Source organism: Haliaeetus albicilla, chromosome 2, assembly GCF_947461875.1.
Source record: "Haliaeetus albicilla chromosome 2, bHalAlb1.1, whole genome shotgun sequence".
NCBI lineage: Eukaryota > Metazoa > Chordata > Aves > Accipitriformes > Accipitridae > Haliaeetus > Haliaeetus albicilla.
In genome coordinates this window covers 43184343-43208409 of record NC_091484.1, presented here as the reverse complement: position 1 = coordinate 43208409, position 24067 = coordinate 43184343, and the positions used below count along the sequence as shown (strand labels likewise).

Below are 24067 nucleotides of genomic sequence, written 5' to 3'. Positions count from 1 at the left end.
ACATGAGAATGTGTGACTATTGTTTGTTTACTGCCCATGTGCTGCTTTAGAAAGATAGATAGATAGATAGATAGAGGAAATCCAAATCTGGTCTTGCACGAACATTGACTTAATATGCAATCACATGAATAGTTTTTAGCATAAGTGTGTCAAAACTTGTTTACCACAATCTGTGTCCAGCTGCAAAGAAGACTACCCTTTAAAATTACTAAACGACCCCAACTAAACTACAGTTCAAGTCCAATAAGACCGTCAGAATTGTCTGTCATTTGCAGTCTGCGTTGCCATAGATCTATTTGATTGAAGACACCTACTGTTCCACACATAAATGTCAAGTTTCATAATATTTCCAGTGCTACAATTTTTTTATAACTGGAAGAAAGCTACAAGTTACTCTGAAAAAATATTTCCAGATAACGTGGATTTTCCACGCGGCTGGCCAAAACTTTACGAAGAGAAAATAAAAGGTCAGTTGCAACTTAGAAAGTCCCTTCTATATTATTTCACATCATAATCACCAACTTTTTGCATCGCTTCCCCTCCCTACGGTTCTTTTTCCGTCGTGCTCAGTGGTCGGGGCAGGGGCCACCCCAGCTCGCTAGGTACCACTCCGCTCACCCCACGCTTCTCGCCCTTCTCCACGCAGGGTAGACGTATAAAACACTTACCTTCGCGCATTTCCTAATTTTTAGGAAATTTTAACTCCACCGACAAGCCCCAGCGGCTCCCCCCCCGGCATCCCGAGCGCCTTTTTGTAACGCGGAGCCCGGTTAAGTGCAATAATTACCCGTGCGGCTCCAGGGATGCAAAATGAACAAAGGCCAAGATTTTTTTTTTTTTTTTTTTTCCTTTGCAGGGCTGCTCCCCTCGCCCCGGGCGGCTTTGACATTGATCTGAAGATCGCCATCTTGTGGCAAAGCAACCCCAAAACCACCGCCACCGCCGTCCGCCCGCCCGCCCGCCCGCCGTCCTGCCGCGGGGCCCCGCGGCAGGACGGCGGGCGGGCGGGCGGGCGGCGGCGGCGGGAGGGCAGTGTCCGTTCACCTTCCCGGTGTAGAAACCTCCTGGCGAAGCTCCGTTGCCTTTATAGGGATGCATTTCAGTACAGGCGAGCGGACGAGTCACGGACACTTTTTTATGGCCACATTGTCACAGCAACACAGAGGATGCGATTTTATTGGGCTAGGAAATCAAAACCCCGAGCGGAGAAACTCCATGGTTTAACTGTCTCTGGGATTGGCTATGAATGCTAGTTAATTTTTAACCAGGAAAGGAAGCTTGCTGGCTTAACTTTCATTGCCATTCAGCTCTCCATCCGTCCTTCTGTCCTGCTCCCACAGCCCATCCATCTGTCTGTCTTCTTTTAACTGGCATTCCCCCTTGCATACTAGACAAACAAACAAACAAACAAGCAAACTCGCCTCCCCCCCCCCCCACTTTTTAACATTTCCTTTGGGTAGCCGTTGTCTGGCCGGGTGGCGGTTGTCAACAAAGGCCCAAAGTCACCAAGTCCTTCACCTCAAGGTTATGGGTGATGTCCAAGCAATACAGAAGTTCAAAGCCAGTAAACAATACGAAAACAAAATGTACTTTCTTCTCCCAATTAGGATTAGGGTCAACATTAAAGATTCAAACACTCTTCCCAAAGCACATTCCTATCTCAGCTATTGTTTGGGGTTTGGGGTTTTCTCCCCCCCCCCCCAACTTTCTCCCTCCAGTCCTCCTCCCCCTCGCCCCCCCCGCCCGCCTCAGTCCACCCCCTCCCTGCCTTGGAGATCAAGGACAATTTCAAACAGTCCATTTCCACCACACCACCATGCGGATTTTTTAATTTTTTTTTTTTTTCCCAAAGACAACCATTTTCTCAGGGCTCTCACGCTTCTGGCCAGATCCATCGGCTGGCTTGGACCTTCCCTTTGGCGCCGGGCTTATGAAATCTGCCCCAAATGCTACCAACGCCACAAACATTTCCCGAGCAGTTCTCCTGGACACACGTGGCGGGGAGCAAACAGCAATGTCACACCAAACCTTCGCGCATAGGACCTTGTCCTGCCGGCGTTGGCAGGATAAGGAAAAGGCCTAACACACAGTGAGCTATGAACATGCTTAATTTTCCTTTTCCTGTGACCCGCTGAAACGATGCTTGAACAAGCCTAGGTTCACTTGTTAACTCCAGAGTAGAAGATCTAACCGCGAAGTTCACAAAAGATGAATAATTCACCCCAAATGACTGAACAAGGTTATGAGGAATTTCGGGTCCCAGAGTTACATCGGATAAAAGAACATGCAGTAACGTAACACCAGAGTAAAAATATAAAGTTTCCATTTTTTTATTTTCCTTGTGCGCTGCTCCACTGTATACATGCAACCAAATACTTTCGCGTATTAAAAGAAAACTGTATATACATATAGATGATACATAGTGAAAACAGTGATGTCATATAAAGATATTGCATTTTGTGAACAATGTCAAAGAACTTACATCCATTTGGCAAATTTATTAATCAAAAAACATTCTTATCACCACTTCGTTGCACATGTAAAGAAATCCCACACCCTTTAGCCCCAAAGGAAAAAAAAAACAAAAACAGAAGGAAAAAAAAAGGCATTCGAACAAAATAGGTCATGGGTTCTTTTTTTATTATTTACAAGTCTTGTAAAACACCGTTCCTGTATGAAATATACATTCAGATATTCTCAACAGCAAATTACCTTAACGATAGAACACCGTATCCTTTGTAAACTGATATAGAATTTTAAATATTTTCCTTTTTTTATCTTTTCTTTTTTTTTTTTAAATTGCATTTTTTTTTTTCACGCTTTGGTTCCTGCAGGGAAATATATATATTTATAGATATTTAAAATAACTCCGAACATCTCTCCATTCTTTGCATATGTCGACTGGGCGACAAAGTAGAGCTCGTGACATTTAAAGTAGACAACAACAAAATTACCATATTTACATTGTTTGGCTTCTGTTTAAACTCCTCACTAGTCACCTTTAAACGAACATGCGATCGAGTTATTTTAATGATCCAATGTTAGTGCATTGCACAACTCCAAGTTTCAATTAAGTGTTGTGTGGTATTTGCTAAACTGTCGTTCTCCACAGGTATTTCCTGAAGAAAGTTTGCGAGCCAGAAGCCAGAAGGTTAGTTTCCTTTATGGAGTTGCTTCTTTTAAAACGCTGAAATTCACACTTTTTTTGCCGTTTTATATTTAGTATTTAAATATGATTTGTCTCAGAAAAGATGGCAACGCTTAGTCAGTTGTCATAAATAAAACGAGAGCTAATTAAAATTTGCTAAATCTTTTTTTTTTTCAGTGATTGTTTCTTTACGATATATGGCGAATTTATACCTGATTTTTTAAAGTAAATAATTAAGTCTTTCATTTAGTTCTCTTTCTTCCCCCTACCCCCTCCCTCCCCACACCCCCAAAGGAAACACTATTGTAACCATCACTACATCCATATTACAACTGCTCGCTGTTGGCCTCGGGAAGGTGTAGGCATGTCACCCCCCCCCCCCCCAACACTCCCTTTAATTCTGCGCGTGTGTCCCCCTCCCTTAAATTCTCCCTTCCAACCCACGGGCAATGCAGCACTGCCTCTAACTTAGACATTTCCCCCTAAGGAAGGACAAAAGATTATTTCTCAGAGTTTATATTCTGCAGTGGTCCTGGTTGGGTGAGCTCGACCTGGCGGTCTCCAGCCAGCTGTTCCGCAGCAGCACAGGGGCGAGGGAGGGCCGGGGGTGGGCGAGTCCGGGGACGGAGAGGTGCCGTCCCCGCCTGTGCCTGCCGAAAGCGGTAGCAGGGTGAGCCGCAGTGCCTGGAAAGGTAAGAGGTATGGATTTTGCACTCAGAGGTGACGTGCACGTGTAGAAATGGATGCCATGTGTGTCGAAATCAAATCGCTTCCAGTTGATATGTAAATATATATATATATGCGCATATATATATATATGTGTGTATATAAAACCCCATCACTGAAGTTCCAGAGGAGATTTACATGTATGTAAAGCCTTGGATTCTTCTAGTCCCGTCAGATACACACCTCCTTCCTCCACGTAACCCCGTGGCTTGACCTTGTCAAGGGCGAAATCTGAATTTAATCTCGTCTTGAAAAAACGCTGTGAGTTTTAAAGTAGTGGATTAGCTGAGTAATATTGTAATCGGTCCCTGTTAATTTTTTTTTCTTTCATTCTTCTGTTCTGAAACCATATTTTCACTTGGCGGTCGGTCAGATTGAGCATTCGGGAGAGCTGGAGGCGTTTCTCTTTGTTTATGTAGACACTGAAGAAGAATTCCCTTTCTAACTCTCTAATCTGATATTTGGTGTACGGGCATCTCTTTTTACGGGTACGTTGTCCACCTGTGGAGCGAAAAAAGGCAGAAGCGTTTGAGACCCGGCGGCGGCCGGCGGCGGGGGCTGGCGGGGGGCGGGGGGGGGCACTCAGGCAAAACACCTTAATGTGAAAAAGACGCGTTTTGCCCGCGCCGGGGCCGGCGTTGGCAGGTCCGAGGCCGGGCGCCAGCCCTCCTCCGCCTTGGCGGGTGCGGGCAGCCTGGGACCGGGACCCCCCGGGACCGGCCGGGACCCGCCGGCTCCCGCAGCGCGGCGGCCCCGGGCAGCGGGCAGGGCGAAACCCCCGCCGAGGCGCGGGGATCCGGCCTCGCCGCCTCCGCGGGGAGGGCGGCCGGAGGAAGGGGTGGTGGCCGGGGGGGGGGGTCCTGCGGATTTCCCGAGCTGGAGGAAAGCCTTTGTAGGCTGCTCCGCCGGGCGCCGCGCACACGGAGCTGCCCAGGGAGCGGCCGTCAGCTGGCTGCCTGCAGCAGGCAGCGCGGCATCGGGCAGGGGGACCCAGCGCCCGGCCCTCCCCGAGCCCCTGCCCGCTCGGATCGCGCCCTCGCTCCCTAGACTGAGCCCGGCCCTGCGTCCCCAGCCGAGGAGAAGCCCCTGAGCCCAGGGCTGAGGCGCCTCATCCTCCCCCCGCCGGCTTCCTTTAAAGCACGCTCTGCACCGCATCGAGGTATTCTCCTCTCGATTAGCTCTTACGGTTTTAAAGTTCATTAAGCAGAATATAAAAGGTTTCAGGGTTCAGGAGCTCTTTACACGAAACGTAGCTGCTATCCCTTTAAAAACTTCCTTTTCTGGTACAGTTCATTGTCGAGGTATTTTTTTCCCCGAGCCGTGTACGAGCTTCGCCTTTTAAAAAGTCCACATAAAAAAATCAGACTTTGACAGATTGAATAACAATTGTAAGTAACAAACTGTTGGACAGAAGGCAACACGTAATTGCCACAGTGCCTTAGTAAAATGGCTTCCTTTAGACAAAAAGGCCAGCTTTAGGTTAATTTGTTTCTTTTAATATATTGCTACAGTTCAGGCGGCTACTTTATCTGTTAAACGCTATTCTAGTGCAATCGTTAAAACGGCGAAGGCTTTGAATTCAGCTCCTAACTAGACTTCTGGTGCAACACATGGCTTTTATAAAATCACTGGATTACATTGATATCAAAGGAGTCGGGATCTCCTTTTTTTGCCGAATTTACAGGCACCGAACGTACGTTATTATATTTTCGAGAGTTGACCACAGAGCTCTTTTTTATTATTATTAAAAAAAAAAAAAAAAGGAGAGGAAGGAGAAAGAAAAAAATTTTTTAAGGCATCCATTGCCCGGTGGGTATTTCACGGCCAATTTCAGCACTAAACACGTGATCTCGCCTTTTATAACAAAGTTTTGTTGGGGGAAATCTAAAGGCCCTTCATAAACCTTATATGCTTATAAAACAGCATATAAAAATTTAACAGCGGCGGTGCGCTAGATTTCAAGCTGCCTTTCCTAAAAGCGCTCGGGCGCTGCCTTTATACGTACTGGAGCTGCCGGATTTCTCCTCATTGTTGCCGGAAGATGACTCGGGGCTGCTGCTGCTCTCCGGCCGCCTCCGCCTCTCCTTCTCCGCCGCCGCCGCCGCCGCCGCCGCCGCCCTGCCGCAGCCGCCCTCCGAACTTGAAGTTGCCGCCGCCGCCGCCGCCGCCGCCCCGGCGGCCGCGGGCGCCTTCTCGCCACTCTTGTCTACCGGGTAGTCCGCCGAGGCCAGGTTTTCCGCCGTGCCATAAGCCGTCTCGAAAAACTGGTCGAAAGCCTGGGGTAGGACCCCGTTCCTGCCCACCGTGCTATAGAAATTGGAGGAGACGTTGGTGCTGGGGTGGTAGACGTTAGCTGTGTTTTTGCCGAACATCTCGCCCATGCTAGCAGTGTTGGTGGCAGGCAGGCAGTCTCTGTGCATGATCTCCTCTGCGGAGTAGCAGTGGGGCAGATTGTTCCTGGGGTGCCATTTACTGGAGGGATCAATGGCATATTCCCTGAAGGTAACTTCTCTCACAGGTTGGACCTGGGGTAGGTTGGAGGAGTAGGAGTATGTCATAGGGCGAGAAGACGGGGTCTGGGGCAAAAAAGAAGGGAGGCTGGAAAAATCAGGACCCGAGACGTAGTAAGTACAACTTGGCAAATACATGTTAGAGGAACAAGGAACACGCTCATCAAAATCCATCATTAGGGCTACCTCGGCTTCTCCGCATTAGCTGAGCTTAACATGATTCTCTAACGCAGCTGCCTCTTTGAAGCAGATCCGTGAAGTAAGAGATGGGGAGACGTAAGCTGACGTGGAAAGCTCTCCCCGGCGGCGGCAGGGAGGTGCGGTCACGTGGCCCGACGTTGACATTGACGAGCGGCGGGTCCGGGCCCCGCTCCCTTTGTGGCCATCGCGGGGGGAAGCAACAGCTCGTCGCCGGCGCCTAAGGGCGAGCCGAGCGCAGGTCGGCCGGGGGGGTAGCCCGGGGGGCCACAAAGCCGCCTTGCCACTGCCCCACACTTAGCCGCCCGGCCCGTGGCACCCACTGGCTCTGGAGTAGAGAGGCTTAGCAATCCCCCCCCAGGGTTAGGTGAGACCTTTCTGTTTGTTCGTGGGCTCGCTGGGGCGCTCGGCGGCTCGCCGGCAGGCTCCGAGAAGGAGGGCACAGGAGAGATGCGGGCACGGCTTCTTCTGGGAAGCTGCTTCCGAGCAGCAAACGCTCCTGAAGAGAGCGGCCGCGTTTGGGGACTTTGGGGGAGTTTTTCTTTTTGGGGGGTTTTGCTGGGCTTTGGTGTGTTGGGGGGTTTTGGGTTTTTTTTTTTGTTTATTTTTTAGTTTGTTTTGGTGCGGTTTGGGCTTCCCCTCTCCCCTCGCAAAAAAAAGGGGGAAAAAAAAAAAAAAAGCCCTCGCCCCGCAGGGTTTTTCTGGAAACGTTACTAGGAAGAATGTGCCAGGGTCAAGTCTGTACTGATTTTCATGGTGAATAGATTACATGCTTGCATTCATGTTCACTTCCGAAGCGCTTAGTGTCTTCCTTCCCTTACTTACATATTAACCTCAAATACCCCGCGCGGCTTCAGCCAAGCTTTACTGGAGGCAGTTAACAATGTCGGGTTCCCAGGACGCAGGTTCTCTCTCCTCACCCCCTCCAAACCGTCCCTTACCTCACTCGCAACGCCAGAAAGCCCTTTAAATTGCAGACCACGGAGCTAAAGAGGGTTTGCCGATCTCTCCGCCTCACCGCTGCCGCTAAATGCTTGGAAAACCAGTGGATGTTGGGCTACCCCGGCTTGACAAATACTCCGAGTTTAATTGCCAGAAGCCTAGTTAAAATTATTTGACATACTGTTAACCTCTAGGAACAAACTTGCCGTACCGAGATACTTTCCTTTTTGCTTCATACCGTCGCTGAAGGCTGAGACCCAGGGAGACCTATTTCAAAAACGTGGTTAAACTTTTACTATTGTTGCATGAAAGGGATGATATAGAAAGCGGACTGTACAGGGCAGAGCCTAAAAAGTACTTCTCTGCCAATAAAAATGCACACCCCACCGAATGAGCAGAGCCAAAGAAAACAGAGAAATACGCCAAAGAATACAGCACCTTTTGAGGCACGGACATCCCTAGGCTCTCGGAAAAATTTTTTTTTTTGCTATTCTGATGCTCGATTTCAGAAAAGAAATATTTGGGTTCCGGCTGGATTTCATCAAAATAGAAAAACAGAACGGCAAAAGGCTATTGTGAAGTCGGTGCTCTTAGGAAATTAGACGTAGTTCAAGATCCATGCCCCCGTGGACTTTGGAGGCTAATGGAAGGGAAACGAAAATGTTAGGGAAAGAATATTTGGATTTTCCCCCCTCTTCCTCTGCAATGCTGTAGAAGTATTTATATATCCGGAGAAAGTTCTCTAGTAAATTCTGGAGATCTTCGGTATTTAAATGTCAACATCGATTTGTTTATTTATTGCTTAGCTTATCGTAACTGACTCAATAACAAATCTAATCATGTTGTGCACAGAGAAAATATTCTCATTATGTATTTTCCCTACATTATAGTTAACTATTGCGTTTGAATTCAAGCTGTAAATTCAATATTATCAAGTAATTACTTTGTAGTGGAGTAAACTAATTTATTAGCATTAATGTTTATATGCCTTTTTCTTATTTTACAAGGGTTACCGTTCACAAATCAAATGCTCTGGACGTATCCCTGTAATGAACTCTTTATTTTGGTTTGCTGCAAGAACTTCTTACGCTTACTGCATGTCTGCGAGCTGAACTTGAAATTAATGAATTAATCTTCCAGCTTGACATATTTGCTAGAAAGTGGATGGAAAGAGATTGCATGTCGTCAAAACCGCTAGCAGAAGACTGCAGCGTCGTTTAGGGATTGTAAAAGAGTTTGGGGGTTTTCCCTCTCTCTCCCTCTCTCTTTTTTTTTTTTTAAATCTTGGGGGGGTGGGGAGGTGTGTGCAAGGGCTCTGGTTGGCTTTTTTCCTTAACGCTATACTTTTGCTCGCATTTACTTTCCCCTCTAGCTTTTGCGGGGGGTGTGTGTGTGTGAGGTGGGGTTGAGGGGTCGGAAGCTCTCTTTTGGTATCCTAGCACTGTTTATTTTCCCTGTGTGTGTGTGTCCCCTTCAATTCCGTCGATGAAAAACCTCTCCCCACACCCTGCACACACGCAGACACCCCTCCCTTCAAACAAAAAGGAATGTATAAGGATTTCAGTGACTTTGAGATAACAAAGGCGCCACCATTGCAGAGCCTCGCCCCGCCTCTGTGTGATGGCAAACAAATTCTTGCACTTGTATTAGGGCTTTTAAGGCTATAATTGAACACGGCGCGTCTAGGAGAACCGAAAACAGTTCTAGACTGACCTGCGGTTTTATAGCACTTTGGCAGTCAACTTCAGCTTGTGTCAGAGCAGACATGACAGAGCTGCCCAACGCTTAATCGCGGGACGCCACCTCCTCGGACTCACTGCAGCCACCCACCCCCCCTCTTGCATTTCAATAAATTTCAAACCTTGGGGCTAGAAATGGGGAGCAGAGCTGGCACAGGTTTGTATGGGGCTCTTCCCCGCTCCTCTCTGCAGCCGGGGCTGGGGCGCCGTGCGAGGCTCCGCCGTGCCAGAGGTCGGGGCTGCCTCTGGGAAACAAAGGGAAATTAAGGCAAGAAGGGTGAGGGGGCGACTGGCAGTAGGCGTGTGTGTGCCTGTGCGTGGGTGTGCGTGTGGCTGGGCATATGTGTGCTTGCACAGCATGCACACGTGCAGCCCCGATGCCTGCTTTCGAACGGCTCGAGCTGTGCCCCCCCGCCCCCCAACCAAGCAACCTATTTCTTCCAGCATGTTTGCAACGCAAGGGGACCCCAAAATGCCTCCCGGTCCCGCCTGCAGAGCAAGCGGGGAGGGTGATGGGGAAGGCTGCGAGGGGCGCAGCTCGTCTGGGAGCGAGTAGACACCCAAGGCACAGGCTGTTCTCTGCTTTATTTGCTGTTAAGTGAAACAGAGATAATGTACGCTTAAAGCCCCGGAATGTGTGGGTAATTGCAGGGAGCCTGCTGTTAAGTTGCTGTGTTCAGCACAATTATCAATGTTGATTATTTGGTCTAATGTTGAATTGCTCTTTTAATACAGTAATTGGGACTTCCGCGTTGAGGAAGGGGGAAAATCGAGCCTTCCCCTCGCTAACCTCTCTGAAAACAACATAAACAAAGGCAGGCATTTCGTTTGGAGAAGCAAAATGCATTCGTTACGCCTTCCCAAGTATTTCGGCCGGATTTAGAGAGGGTAAAACCGCTCTGAATTTGGGAGCTCTGCTGCAGGACGTTTTTGCAAAGGACAAGCGTGGCCAAGAGGTGGGGAGACTGTGAGCACATTTACCCATAGCTAAGCTAAACAAAGCGAGGGGAAAAAAGCTACATCTCTTCTTTGGAGGAGTATAAACAGAGCTGGGACGCCTCGATAGCCTAGCTTTTATATATACAGATGGCGTGCAAAGGGAACTGTTTAACTTACTACCGCTCGTCTCCAAAAGGTCAAGTTCTATAGTGTCTAAATTGTTGTCTTTTTGTACCGGGTTTTGCTTGAAAAAAATCTGACGCCGACCATTTACCTTGCCAGTAGGGTGGGTGCCTGTAATTAACAGGAGAAACGTGTGCTAGAAGGAATTTGCGTCGAGAGGAGCTAATTAAAATATTACACGATCGCTGGCTTCAATCGCTGCTGCTCCTCTCGCGTAGGAAGGGTGAGGGCTGTTACGGCTCGAGTAAGAGAAAATATCTCGGGAATTAGGACAGTGTTTTGTAAACTTGCGGGTTGATTGCAGTCTACAAAGGCTTATTAGAAAAACGTAGTATTAAGGAATTCGCAACGCTGTTGCCAACGAAACGCGCAACCCTTTCCCACCTTTTCCAATGAAAATAAGGCCAGAAGGCGATAATTCTTCACAAAATTTGCCAGGAATGTAGCTTCAGGAAAGCGTGCTCATTGTTTGGATTTTAAATATTTTGGGCTCAGAGGTTCTTAACTGGCGTTTCTTCTTTTCTGTTTGCTTTTTTGTCTGTTATGGAAAGGAGCTATACATAGCCATCTTTTGTTTTGGGGTTGGTTTGTGTTTTGTTTGGTTTTTTTTTAAACTAAATATGTTCCCTTAACACTGCAATAGAAGGTAGTGTTACAATAGTTAGCTAAGATTTTTCACATCATTTAAATAATAGGTGATTTTCGATATCGGCGAGATGGAAGCCCCGTGCTGTGATATGGGACAGACTGTTTATTGTCTAAAACCCGAACCGGTAAGGCTGTGATTTTGCTAGGAAACTGCAGAATACGTGTAAGGAGAAAGGGCAGATGTAAACAGGATTCAAGTCAAGGTTATTCTGACTTTTTTTTGGTTGTATTTAATCGCATTACCTTATTTCAGAGGCTTGAACGTCTCAAAAGGCTGCGCTCATCTGGGCGTAGAATACTTTAGATTTATTTTTAATATCAATTACCGAAATCCTTTCCTTTCCTCTGTCACCCTCTCTATCTTTGTAAGTCGCTGAGATGGAAAAACTGCAGGGGGTGGTTGGTTTTTCCCTCCTCCCAACCTTCCAGTTTACTTTGACCATTAGGTTTAAACGGCTACGGACCTAAAGAGATCTAACCGTCGTTGGCGATCAACCATGATATTTTACATCCCTTTGCAGTGATGAACATCCGAAGGCTCTATCTGAAGGTAGACCCTGACTCCAATAGCTACGACAAGCCGAAATATCGAGGGCTTTTTTCAAGAGAGGAAGCTTCTTCCAGACAGATAACTTCTCTTTTTCGAGAACTATGTTCTTGCTCTTTTGCAGCCAAATGATTTGTTGTTGTAGCAAATTCCCGGCGCCTTCACAAGCGCGGGGAGTTTCTCCTAACGCCGTGTCTCCGCACACCCCCCCCCCCGCAACCCGTTCCCCAGCCCTGCGCGCCCCAGGCTCCGGGGCGCCGAACCCCTCTAAAATTTTGTTTATATTTACTGCTCTTATCTTGCTCCTGAAAGAGAATGGAGGCAGATTTGGCAATAAGGGGGACATAAGGAGATATTTTCTCAGGCGGCCAAGTATATCAGAAATTGATTGACTGACAATGCTACTACCATAAATGTCTCTTTTTCTCCCCTTGAATGCTCTGCGAGACTTTTCCGACACACGAAAATGCACATCCAGTCATTCATTCCCCCCCCCCCCCCCCCCGTCTATCCAGATACAGGTGCAAGAGACTTCTGGCAAAAATAGGGTGCGGGAGAAGGGTGTCTAGACCAAGCGGCGGGCTCTAAAACGAGTGCGAAAGCAGATTTCCCTGGTTATAATCCGCCGGTACAGAAAAGCAGGCACTTTCCACTGCCTCCCACCCAGACCCACGAAGAACCGGGTCGTTAGCGCCATTTGTAGTAAGTAGGTACCAGTCCCCTTTCATGTCGATGTATTTTATGTGGAGTTAATCAGAGTGGTTTAGGGAACATCCCCAGCAATCCCTTGAAAGTGCGGTGCTATTAAACGACGCGGTTACCACTACGGACGGCCACATCTCAGGCGATGTTCCCATGCAAAGTTCACCCGCAGCCCGGAATGCCGCTTTACCCTACACGTTAAAAAAAAAAAAAAAAAAAAAAAAGTCCGCCAAAACATTCCCATGTCGACTTACATTTAAAAGTATTGCTACAAATGATGCCTTGAACTTGACCTTAGATTTGTTAATCCAGGAAATATATTCAGTGGGAGGAAAAAAATCCTACTGCGTTGCCTCTGACAAACGAGTATTTTTCTGCCTACTAATTTAGGATGCAAACAACACACCAGAGTTATGAGATATATAATGTACCCTCTAGATTAAAGAGCAGAAAGCTACAGAAAGTGAATTGCCTCAACGCCGAGACAAGCTCGTCGTAGCTAGACTGTTCCTGGGATGCCAAGATCCACACTTTGCCACAGAAATTCAAGTCAAGGTAATCGACTGGGATTCTAAGCTAAATTGAATTTTACAGTATATAAGGTTCTCTCCAATGCGCACTGAATTTTAACAATGATTTATAAAGGTATTTCAATTTTTGTTTTTCTTTTTATTTTGCCCAACTCGCCAAGAAACACATCAGATTTTACTGTACCACACTGCTAACTTTATAGGAGAGCCTTATTCACATACCGTGAAACCCACCGAAGTAAAGATATTTCTTCATCAAGGATTGTTTTAGGGGGCGGGTACAGGAAGTATCACTATACTGGGGCTGTCAAATCAACGACTTCAAAGCCCCAACTTCATATTTTGATGGACTCTTAGAATTGCATTATAATGAAGGTACCTGTACTTGTGTAACGTTTATAGGGAGCTATTTGTCTAACACGAGCTTCAAATCCACGCTGCAGTTGAGGATGCAATCGTATGCCCACGTACAGCTCAGCCGGCTCTGTAAGGACCGCGTCTTCTCTGTTCTTTCATATGGCACGCAAAGATACCCATAAAAATAGCTCTCCCTCTAAGCCTAATATGGCTGCTTTGCCTATGCCGGGGTGGAAAGGCGCTCACGGTCCCGCTTATTTCCCTTTCCCGATTCTTCAAAAACCGCCGATACTAATAGCACTTCTTACAGAAATCGGGGCGCATCAGCACGACAAGTCCACGCCACGCAGGCCGGGGGAATTTGGGCAGAACCCCCCGAATGAGGCCAGGCGGGATATGTGGGTTACTCGTCCTTTCTCTTTCGGTTTTATTTTCCCATAAAGTGTCCATACAGCACGGTATTTTCATTTTACAAACCCTCACGTATTTAAACATAAACCAACCACTAGCTGGAGACGAAGCCCATCCGAGATTGCTTTGTATTAAAATCTATCATTTTTGATGTCTGCCCGAGGGCATTTCGAAGGCTAAAACCAGACTTAACCCCCCGCTTCTCCATTAGTCCTAGCCCAAGCCGACTAGAGAGGCGGATTTATACGATCAGGAATAAATGAAAGCACTTTGCTTGGTGCGTTCAAATCAAGGCAATTACGACGAAGTTCAGATTAATTTAAACTGGCAGGTTACAACACCCGGCTGGCATTTTTCTCTCTAGATACGCGCAGGCAACGTCGAAAAGCAGACAGGTTAAACATCCTTCCCCCGCTCTCTTCCACACAGAGCCGTCCACCCTCCTGCCCGGCTCTTGAACGACGAAAATAATTTCAGAGGCAAGCACACGGGAATAAACCAACCGGCAATAAAATCCAGGAGCCGCTTTTCCATGCAGCCTGACCCAACTTTGCAAGACAACCCGGCGCAGCACAAAGCCAAGCGACCAGCAGCTCTATCTGCAAGCCTGCCCGCGTCTTGGGCTCTGACCCCAGCCCCTCCTGGCCCACTTTCCTGCCAAGAGCCTTCTTTGCTTTCCACCTATGCTAGGCTGGGAAGCAGCATCTTTGGGAAAGGTGGAGCCAGCACCCAGGCTAGGAGAAGCAGTCTTACTTTTCTCAACGGGCTCTTCGGCTCTATTAGCATCAGCCCGGGCAGCCGCCTTCACCCAGGTCCCCGCAGCAGAAGCGGCACTTCGGCCTCGTACACCGTGGGAGAAAGGGAACGGGGTGGGTGGGTGGGTGGGTGGGCTGGGGGGAGAGCGGGGGCCTGGGAAACCCTCCACAAAGGCCTTCCAAATGACTTTGCTCCAGTCATGCAGGGGGCTTTGTGGGGGGACTGAGTGGGTGTTTGTTGTTGGCTTGTTTGCTTAATTCACCACCGAGCAAGGGGAGAGGAGAAACATTCAGCCGCTTCCAGGAAGAGCACGAAAATCTTACCCCAGCATCCAGAAGTCTCTCGCCTGTGCAAAAATATATCCCCACGGAGACTGACAGCTAGGATCCCGCGCTGGGCTGTAGACCTCCAGATCAATGAGGATGGATTGCACATTTTTTGGTTTCCTCCCTTACAGATTAAATACACCCGGTCCACAAAACATTCCTTCTCGGTCTCTCAGTGACTCGGGTTGCTGTTGATTTGGGGTTTTATATTTTTTTTGTTCTAGTTGTTGGTCTGCCTTTAGACGGAGAGAAAGCTAGCCACTGGGTCACATCGTCCTTCCTGCCAGCTTCAGGCAAAATGCAGCAACATTACAGGCTAATGACGGTTATTGCTGTTACTACTACTACTATTATCGCTATTTATTTTTTTCCTCTCTCTCTGTCTCTCCTGGTCCCCTAGGATTTCCGATGGCGATTTGCACACAAGGTGATTGCAGGAGGCTTAAAATGCTGTCTAATTCCACGGATTCCCATTGCACGAGAAGGAGGCACAAAAAAAAAAAAAAAAGTCCCAGTGTTTTTGATCACGGGATACCCGGCCGTTCCTCCCCAGTACACCCTGGGTCACAGTACAGTAATGACCGTGGGTTGTGCGTTGTAGGACTTGACCTTTCCTACGTAGAAGAGGGCGCTTTCCTCTACGCTACGGGGAGGGGAGGGGGGAGCGGCGGGAGGAAGAGAGATGCTCTCTTTGGGGATGTTTAATCACAGTTCAGATCTAGGAACGGGCAAAGCTTCTGCCTTTCAGCACGCCATGTTGGAGCTATTCACTGGAGAAAAAAAAAAAATTTTTTTTTTTTTGAGGGGGTGCGGAGGCGGGAGGGAGGCCGGAGGGAGGAGGGAGGGAGGAAAGACTTAATGAACATTTGCATTTCGTCCCCTAGTTCATGAATCAACTGCATTCAAGGGGGAGGGGACCCGGGGGGGGCAGGGAAGGGCTCACGGCGTGGTTAAAACACCCGCGGCCGGGGCACATCGGCCCGGCCAGCACCCACCGCCCCACGGCCCCGCCGGCCCACGCGGAAAAGCCACCCCCTGGTCCCCCCTCCTCTTCTTTTTGGACTCCTTTACCGGCCGAGAACGGGCAAGGCCATCTCTTCAAATCATCATTAAAGTGCATTAAAACGCATCTAAAAGTTATGAATGGCAACAAACGGCCTTTTAGCGCCTGCCAATATTTTTTTTGTATTAAACGCTGTCTTGATTTTATTGCTAACGCTGCCCACGGAGAATGCTGAAATGCACCAGAAATGGGGTTTTATTTAAGCCATAGCCATTTTTTTTTCTAAATAACTTTAATTTATAGGCTAAAGGCCGAGATGCTTACCCGTTCGTTCACACGCATACAAAATAAAGTCGCTGCTCTGGAAGCCATGGGCGATTTTCTTTGCTGAGCATTTCGATATTGAGCACCGTATTTTTTCTGTTTGCTTCAGAGGCCATCACAGCTAGCGAGGGTTTTTAAGCGGGAGTCTTTCTGAGCAAAATGCGGCCGAAAAAGATATAGCTTTGCAGTTCTACTTATCATTCTTTTTCGGAAATATGCTCCTGTCAAGGTTTATTTCCCATAGCAAACCATCTTTGCTACTGCCAAGAGCTCGAGGCGGGGATAGATAAAATACCGGATTATTCTCTTGGTGGGAAAAAATACAAAACATTTGCTGTACCCGTCTGTCCGCATCAAAGACGTAAGGCCACGTTCTGTCCATGGGAATTTCAAGTCTGAGGGACCAAGGACGCCCAGAATTAGGTGATTAGAAACCAACGTATCCAGACACTGGGAATTAAAGTATACGTCGTGAATCCCGCAAGAATTACTTGAAGTGAAACTGAACTAATCTTTTTTGTCTTTAGTTATGTTTTGCGTTTTACACTGGGAATGAAATACTGCTCTGACATTAATGTTTCAATAAATACGCTAAATATACAGTAATAACTTGCTCCCTCTGTCCCTTGCGTCCCTCTGCACATCCGCTAAAATGTTATACGTAACAATTTAATTTCTAGGGGAGCTGAGAAAATAGAGACCCCTACTTTGTCTACGTAGGTTTTGTTTTTTTAATTTTTGTTTGTTTTCTTTTCAAATCCTTCTTCCGGCACTTTTTTTTTTTTAACGTCTGCAAATAAAACTCCTCGCACATATAACTCTACGCGGCAAGCCAGGCACAATAAGTTCCCCACCACCATTTTAAAACATTCTCAGTAACGCGGGGAATATAAATAGTCATTCTCTCCGAACGGCATACAGGGACGGACGTCGTGAAGTAATGTATCACGTTGCTTAATTATTTTCGTTGGTGACATATTTACTTGTAAAACATATTAGGGATGTATTTTAGGACGCTGGCGGCAGATTGGTGAGAGGGGAATATGTAATACAACAGCAATTTGTACTTGAAAATGTATGTGCCAACAGCTTTTGGACGGTAAATGAAGGTAATAAATAACACGAGCACACACACCTACACACCCGCTCTCCCGCACGCTCCGAGGCCACCTCTGCCCGGCGGAGGGCCGGCGGGCTGGGGGCGCGGAGGGCCGCGTGGGTGCAGCCGTGGGTGGGCAGAGACGCGGGAGGACCGAGGCGGGGGCGGGCGGGCACGCAAGCCCGGCGGACGGGGAATCTTCCGCGACCCGAAAACCGCAGACACCCCCGTCTCGGTGCCCTGAACCGCCGCACGGCCGCGGCGCGGAGGGCTCCGCCGGGCACCGCCGCTGCCCGCGCCCCCCTCCCTGGGGGTGCCCGCGTGAGCAAGGCACGGAGCTCCCGGCCTTTACTCACCTGCCCGAGCCACTCGCCCCCGGGGGACGTTTCCCGAGCGGAGCCTGGAGCCGGGCCCGAGGAGAAGGCAGCGGGTCCCAGAGGAGCCGTCGGCCCCGCGGGACCGGGCGCGGAGCTGCCGCCGCCCGCCCGGGTGTCCGAGGGAGACACCCCGGTGGGGTGGGGGAGCTCCGCCGCCGGTCCTCCACGGGCCCGATCCTGCTCCCCCGCCGGGGACTCTCCTCCGCCGCAGGGCCGGGAGACAGGACCTGCTGCTCCTGCTGAGAGCCTGGACGCTGACTTCCAGGGTAGCAGGGGTCCGATCCAAAATGTTACCTTACTCCTGCCAGCGATCGCGAGTCAAACGCTCCCCTTTTTTACCCTGTGAAATATATATGCGGCAGAGCTATTTGAACGGTAGTGGGAATTTAGATTCGCTAATCCACGGTCAGTCTAGAAATGCTTAGCAGATTTGAACGGTAGGCAGTTCAGTGTGAAAACATAATCTTCAAACGCTAGCTCCGATTAAGAGTTACCTTTTTAAAAAAAAAAAAAAAAGCTGTTATTTTACTAATGTCGGCCATATTCTCGATGTGGGTTTCTGAATTCTATCGCTCTGGGGCACGGTGTGAAAATAGAAGATCCTGCCTAAGATACAGAGGACTCGAATCCTGCCTACCACCCTCATCTCCGACCTGCAACACATGTAATTTGCGACGTGTCTCATGCAATAATTATACAGGTTGCGAAATATAACGGAATAAATAGAATTATTCACTCGGAGCGAGAACAAGTGTAATTCGCAAGTGGCATTCTGCAGGCAATTTAGCTCCTTCGGGAGAAAGCGTCGCAATGAGGCGGAGGACAGGAGACTGGCCGGTGTCTGCAGCCAAGGCAGCCCGGCCGCTATCTGCCCGCGGACGGCAGGTACGGCCGGTGGGAGACCGGCCCCCGGAGCCAGCCCGCAGCCCCCGACCTCCGCGCACGGTGCAAGGGGGAAGAGCGGCTGCCTGCGGCTCCGGCAGCCCCAGCACGGGGGTTTGCTGCCTGCTCCAGCCCCGCTGAAAATCCCAGGCCGGGGGTCGCGGAGGCTGCTGGCTCCCCAGCGGCGAGGGGCGTCCCACCCGGCTCCCCTCGCCCGTGGGCAGCCCAAGGCCCTGCCCGCCGGGGACGGGTTATTGCCCCTCCTCGGGCGCTCTTGCGCCCGTGGGTCTTTGCCCGTCGTCCCTCGCCCGGCGCCGCAGGCCGCGGACAGGCCGGGCCCTTGTCACAGGGGGGCTGTCCCCCGTCACCTCACGGGGACAGGCTGTCACCCCAAAGTACAGCCCAACTGCACGGCCTGGAAACCGGCTGCCACTTAAGTACCTCTCCCCGGCTATTTTCCCAGCGGGACGGGAGAAATCTCGCTCAGAAAGTCCCTGACTGGCCTCCGAAGGGACGGAGTCCATATTCCCACGCTCCGCGGCCGCGGGTTTCCCGCGTCCTGAGAAACCGCAGCCCTCCGCGGCCCCTGCGCGCCCCGAGAGCTGCGGGCGGAGAACGCGCCCGCACACGCCGGGAAAGCTAAAATCCCGCACGGAGCGCAAAGCCCCCGACACGACAGCCTCCGGGAAAACAGATCCCGCTCCTGCAGGTACTTCTCATATAAGTTATTGCACGCAATGCGTTCCAGTCAGATCTGAGGGTCGGAAAGCGCTCTGCGCTGATCCCTGCAGAGGTGGGTCCTTTTGAATTTCAGAAATGTAAGGCTAGAAGCGCACAGCTAGGGCGGTATATGATACCCTCTAAATGTACCGTAAAGGTCCCCCAATAGCTCTAATTAGAGCTGCAGACCACCGCAGGAGACAGGCGGCGAAAGCAAACCTCTCTTTGTGCTCGACCAAACCGGCCCGCCGCTCACATCACCGGCGGCTCCTTGCACCGCACCGGCATTGCCCAGACGGGCACCGGTTTTTACCGATTTCTGCCCCCAGGCCAGCCTCGCCTGGCTCCTGCCACCGCCAGAGAAGTAGCGGAGCACAACCCGCCCCGCGCTCTGCCTTGCAAGTTCAGACACATTATACAGGGGCGTGTATCTCTCTCTCTATCCCCCTAAAAGGATTTGTGGCGGGCCCCGCGCGTGGCGGCGCGGGTCCCACGCGTGTGCGCGCCCGCCCGCGAGGAGGATGCTGCGCGGGCGCGGCCAGGTGCGGGCGCGGCGCCGCGGCGGCCACGAGGTGGCGCTGTCGGCCCGCGGATGCCGCCGGCGCCAGGAGCTGTCAAAAGTCAAGGTCACAAATCGGCTTTTTTCCCCCTCAAGGTCAAGGTTTCAGGCCTTCCCCGTCCTGTCATCGCCACACAGCTCCCCCCGCACCTTCCCGCCGAGGCACGGCCGAGCTGGGCAGCGTCTCCCCCCCGTCCCAGGGGCCGGCGGCCGGACTCCATTTCCCGGTAAAGGCTTCAGCGCTTGCAGCCGTATCATCCCGCTCTTCCTCCCCCGGCCCCCAGCCCCGCTGCAAAACCACTGTTCAACATTATCGAAACATTTATAGTTTAGGAACGCTGGTTATCAGGCGTGCCTGCCCCCAGATAAACACCGTCCAGAAAAAAAAAAACCCCACCATATATACACACACAAGCTGCACAACGGAAGACAAGAGTCTTACAATTACGAGACAGATACATTATGCTTTTCGTATGAAATGCATGTAGGTATGGAAAAATAAAGAGTATTTCTTTCAGGTTTTATTACAGTGACTATTTTATTAACAGTATTAATGCTACTATACCTATCTACACGTCTTGGGTTTTCATTTTTCAGTAGAAATATAAAAAAAAATGAGGGTGCACAAGTACATTTTCACAGTGCGCTGAATTTTTTTTTATTTATTTACAAGATAGCTTCTTATAGTGAATAAAAACAAAATAATGTGCTGGTTGAAATAACTGATTGGATTAAAAGGTGCTGTAAAAAGAATCCCTAAACGTTCTACTGCGGCCTCATAACAGACAATAAACAAGGAGAAACGACTAATTACTTATAGATCAAAATATAGATTATATAAATCAAAATACTTCTGGGGAAAAATGTATTTCAGTTCAAAGTTCTTGGATTTTTATTTTTTTTCCAGAAAGGTGGGGGTTTTTTTTCTACTGTAAAGAAATGCCAATGTTCACGTTTTTTGTATCCACCCAGAGTCAAATATTTAAAAACTTCCGGGGACTTAGAATATTAATTCTTGAAGATTATTTGAGGTTTATAATAGGCAGAGTCCTTTAAAAAGTATCTATTGTACGGTCTGCAGGAGAAAAAAATTTAAAAACAACAAAACCCCCCAGTTCAGATGACAAGAAATCATCTGCTGAAAATAAAAAATAAAACCGAAAGAAGACATCTCCAGGCAAATATTTTCCTTTCTATCCCCACTACTTTGCGATGTTTTAAATTTGCTATCAAGATAGATCCTCCACAGAGCTTCCTTCATTACTGATGTCTCTGAAATCCTTATTCAGTACCTTCGAGGTTTATTATTACTTTTTGACATTAAATGCATTGCTTAAAAACATACAGTAATTGTACATTTTTTTTTTCACTATGGTTTACCTGAGCAGTCATTCAACATACAGTTTGGATTGCAATGGAAGAAAACCAGATTATGTGTCCACATCGACCTCCTCACATTAACCAGCTCTCGCATCATGGCCACGAAGAGTCTTCTCAAATAGTAAGGTCATAGAAGTACTTACAAGTTTCTCAGAAAATCGTGTCTCAATTGAAAGTGTATCTCTCGGGGCTGGGCGTGTGGGCTTTACAGTCTGTCAGTGATACTGGCTGGCTGCTTGGGATTTCAGGAGAACTGTCAGTTTTAACCATTTTGCTACAGCAATATTAAAAAAAAAAAAAAAAAAGCTATAATTCCAAAGATACAGATCTCTTGTTCTGAAAGAAGAGGTTCATTGTCTTTTCTCTTTTTAATTATTATTAATAATTATTTTAATCTTAACACGGAAAAAAAAAAGTTCTGAAACTTCTGAGTTGTTGCTCCTCCATTTTTAATCCATTAACTGGTAGTCTTCAATTTGTTGATCACTTTTTTCTCTTTGACCCTTCTGTTTTGGAACCAGATTGTGACCTGTCTCTCTGACAGATTTGTAGTCGCCGATATCCTCCTCCGTTTGTCTTTGGTTATGAATTTATTTGTAGCATATTCCCTTTCGAGTTCTTTTAACTGGACCTTTGTGTAAGGCACTCGTTTCTTTCTCCCACGTCTGTACGAGTTCGCGTCCGAGGGATGCGAAACGACGTCTGGAACAGAAAAACCATGCAGGCAAGCGTTAGAAAATCGCTCGAACCGCTTAGGACATCTTCAAGTGGCACAGGGGTTAGAGTTACAGCGCACTCCTCCGCCTGCCCCGCTCCAGCTTAGCTTACTAAAGCCCGGCTCAGCACTTGGGCTTCCTCTTTCCTGGCCGCCGCAGACAGCTCTTAGGCACGGAACGGCTCGCTTCTGTCAGGCGGACAAATAAGAATAACAAACCCCGCGGAGCCCGGCGAGGGACTCCGGGAAGCAGCGAGCGGGGCTGCAGCCATTTACCCGGCCTGCGTGCTCCGGGCTTTATGGAAAATAATACCGCAGAACTTCCCGCGGCCCTTTTCAGCTGTTTCCTCTCCCGGTGCCGGCGGCGGGGCCAGGCGGGCGAGGCGGGATGCGCCGAGCGCCGGCGGGGGGCGGGGGGCGGCACCGGTGCCGCTCCAGCGGCGCCGGGGCATGTGCGGGCCGGGGCGGGCTGGGGCCGGGGAGCGCGGGCGGGGCGGGGAAGGGTCAGCCCGGGGGTGATCCCGGAGCCCTGCCGGCGGGACACCCGGGAGGGGCGAGCGGGGGAGGAGGAGGAAGAGGATGGGGGGGGGGGGGCAGGGGGAGCCATGCAGGTGTATTACCCGGGAGGGTGGATTTCCAGAGGTGAGGCGGCTGGCTCTGCTCCTTGGGGCAGTACACTTGCCCGTTCCACCCATTGGTGATGGCCCAAGGCTGGTAGCTGTCCATGGGGAGCAGGGGGTCGTGGCGCGGCTCGCCGGGGCCGCCGATGGCGGGCACCACGGGCATATCCAGGTAGCCGGGCACCGGCTGGTAGGGCCCGGCGGCGTAGCCCTGGTAGAAGGCGAACTCCTTGGCCCGCGACGTGAACTCCTCGCCGGAGACCGAGGTGTCCATGTACTTGTCGGCGAAGGTGGAGGCGGGCTGGGCGCAGGACTTGATGGCGTTGTGGTGGGTCATGCGGCAGGGGTAGTAGCCGCTGCCGAAGTAGCCGTAGGGCAGCGCGGCGCCGGAGGAGCTCTGCACGGCGGCCGAGCAGGGGCTGCACTGCTTGACAGCGGGCTCGGCCATGCCGGCGGCGGGGGCCTCGCTGGAGGTGTAGGCGGCGGCGCTGGGGGCGGCCAGGGGCGCGGGGTGAGCCATCAGGTTGCGGCAGGGGTTGGCCGCCGCCGCCGCCGCGAAGTTGCTGCCGGCGTGAAACCCGTCCATGTTCTTATTGATCTCATCCAGGCTGTTGTCGTAGAGGAACATGACGGGCTCGATCCAGCGGGGGTGGAGGAGCACGGAGGCTGTCATAGCCCGCTCCGCATTGAGACTAGTGGCTCTTTTTTAAAAGCCCCAAAGACTGAAAAAAGAGATACTCAATCTCCGGGACTTGACCAAGGCTGACGCGCCAGTGTCGCGCCAGGCCGGCCCTCATTGGGCCGCCCGCCCCCACGTGATATGCAAAGCAGCTGATAAACATCTGAAGGAATAAAGTGGAGATAATTAAATAACGCAATAACCGCGCGGGGCCGGGTCCCGGCCCGGGGGCGCGGGCACGGGCGCGGGCACGGCGCGGTCCTGCCGCCGCCGCCGCCGCCGCCGCGCAGGGCGCGGGCGCCGCGGGGGGGGCGGGGGGGCCCGCCTGTCCGCCCTCTCTGCTTCCCTCCCTCCCTCCTCCCTCCCTCCTCCCTCCTTCCTCCCTCCGGCCCTCCCTCCCCTCGCCACCGAGGCGTGAGCATTTTGGCCCCGTGGCTGCCGCGGCGCGTTCCCCGAGGTGCGGGACTCCCCCCCGGCACCCCGGCCTGATTCCTTCCCCCGCGCCGCTTTTCCTCCGGCCCTCCCCGCCCCGAGCGCCGCGGAAGCCCCGGAGGCCTCCCCTCATCTCCGGGAGGCGGGGGGGTGGGGGGGAGATGAGCCGCACCCTTTCGACCCCCTTCCTCCCCCGGTCTGAACCGCCGCCTCTCCCCGGGGAGCGCCGGCGGGGGCCCGGCCGGGCGGCGCGGGGGGCCCGCCGCAAACGGCGGGCGGAGAAGCGTTCCCCGGGCCGCACGCCGGGCCAGATAAGGCTCCCGAAGCGGAGCCCTCTCCCGGGGTCCTCGCTGGGTGTTTTCCTCCTTCCTTCCCGCCCGTCGAAAGCCCAAGACCCGTCTCGCTCCTCTCGCCACAAAGCCTCCGAAGTCAGATAAGAGCAACAGACCAGGAAATCCCGACTTTTTTTTTATATTATCTTTCAGGATGGGCCGAGGGAGCGGGAGGGTTAACTGGATCTCCATCGCGATTCCGCTGTATTAGCTGCTGCTGTAATAATAAAACCGGGGCCTACAATTCGGCCTCAATCTTTTTTGGCTGTAAAATAGCACGTCG

General features: G+C 50.6%; 2 protein-coding genes across 3 annotated transcripts; both read right to left on the bottom strand.

Annotated features, from left to right (window-relative positions):
- Positions 1-1949: 1949 nt before the first annotated feature.
- On the bottom strand, positions 1950-6684 carry HOXA11 (homeobox A11). Of its 2 annotated transcripts, XR_011322460.1 has the most exons (3): positions 5880-6684; positions 4058-4375; positions 1950-3832 (listed from the first exon to the last, which is right to left on the bottom strand). XR_011322460.1 is itself a non-coding variant. In XM_069772779.1 (2 exons), the coding sequence occupies exons 1-2, from the start codon at positions 6559-6561 to the stop codon at positions 4143-4145; spliced, it is 915 nt and encodes a 304-aa protein (XP_069628880.1). In that variant the 5' UTR covers positions 6562-6684; the 3' UTR covers positions 1950-4142. The 2 variants fall into 2 exon arrangements, 1 of the variants encoding a protein (XP_069628880.1); XM_069772779.1 differs by having other exon boundaries at positions 1950-4375.
- A 13443-nt stretch (positions 6685-20127) lies between these two features.
- On the bottom strand, positions 20128-23260 carry HOXA13 (homeobox A13). The gene is made up of 2 exons (XM_069772681.1): positions 22342-23260; positions 20128-21708 (listed from the first exon to the last, which is right to left on the bottom strand). Exons 1-2 carry the CDS (start codon positions 23012-23014, stop codon positions 21464-21466), a joined length of 918 nt encoding a protein of 305 aa, XP_069628782.1. The 5' UTR covers positions 23015-23260; the 3' UTR covers positions 20128-21463.
- Between the last annotated feature and the right edge of the window lie 807 nt (positions 23261-24067).

Bases quoted from the DNA above. Each gene is read 5' to 3' on its own strand.
- HOXA11 (XM_069772779.1), bottom strand. From the start codon at position 6,561: ATGATGGATTTTGATGAGCGTGTTCCTTGTTCCTCTAACATGTATTTG. The intron at 4,376-5,879 runs GTACGTATAAAG...TTCGCTCCACAG, and splicing joins GGAGAAATCCGGCAGCTCCA to GTGGACAACGTACCCGTAAA.
- HOXA13 (XM_069772681.1), bottom strand. From the start codon at position 23,014: ATGACAGCCTCCGTGCTCCTCCACCCCCGCTGGATCGAGCCCGTCATG. The intron at 21,709-22,341 runs GTAATACACCTG...TTTCTGTTCCAG, and splicing joins CTGGAAATCCACCCTCCCGG to ACGTCGTTTCGCATCCCTCG.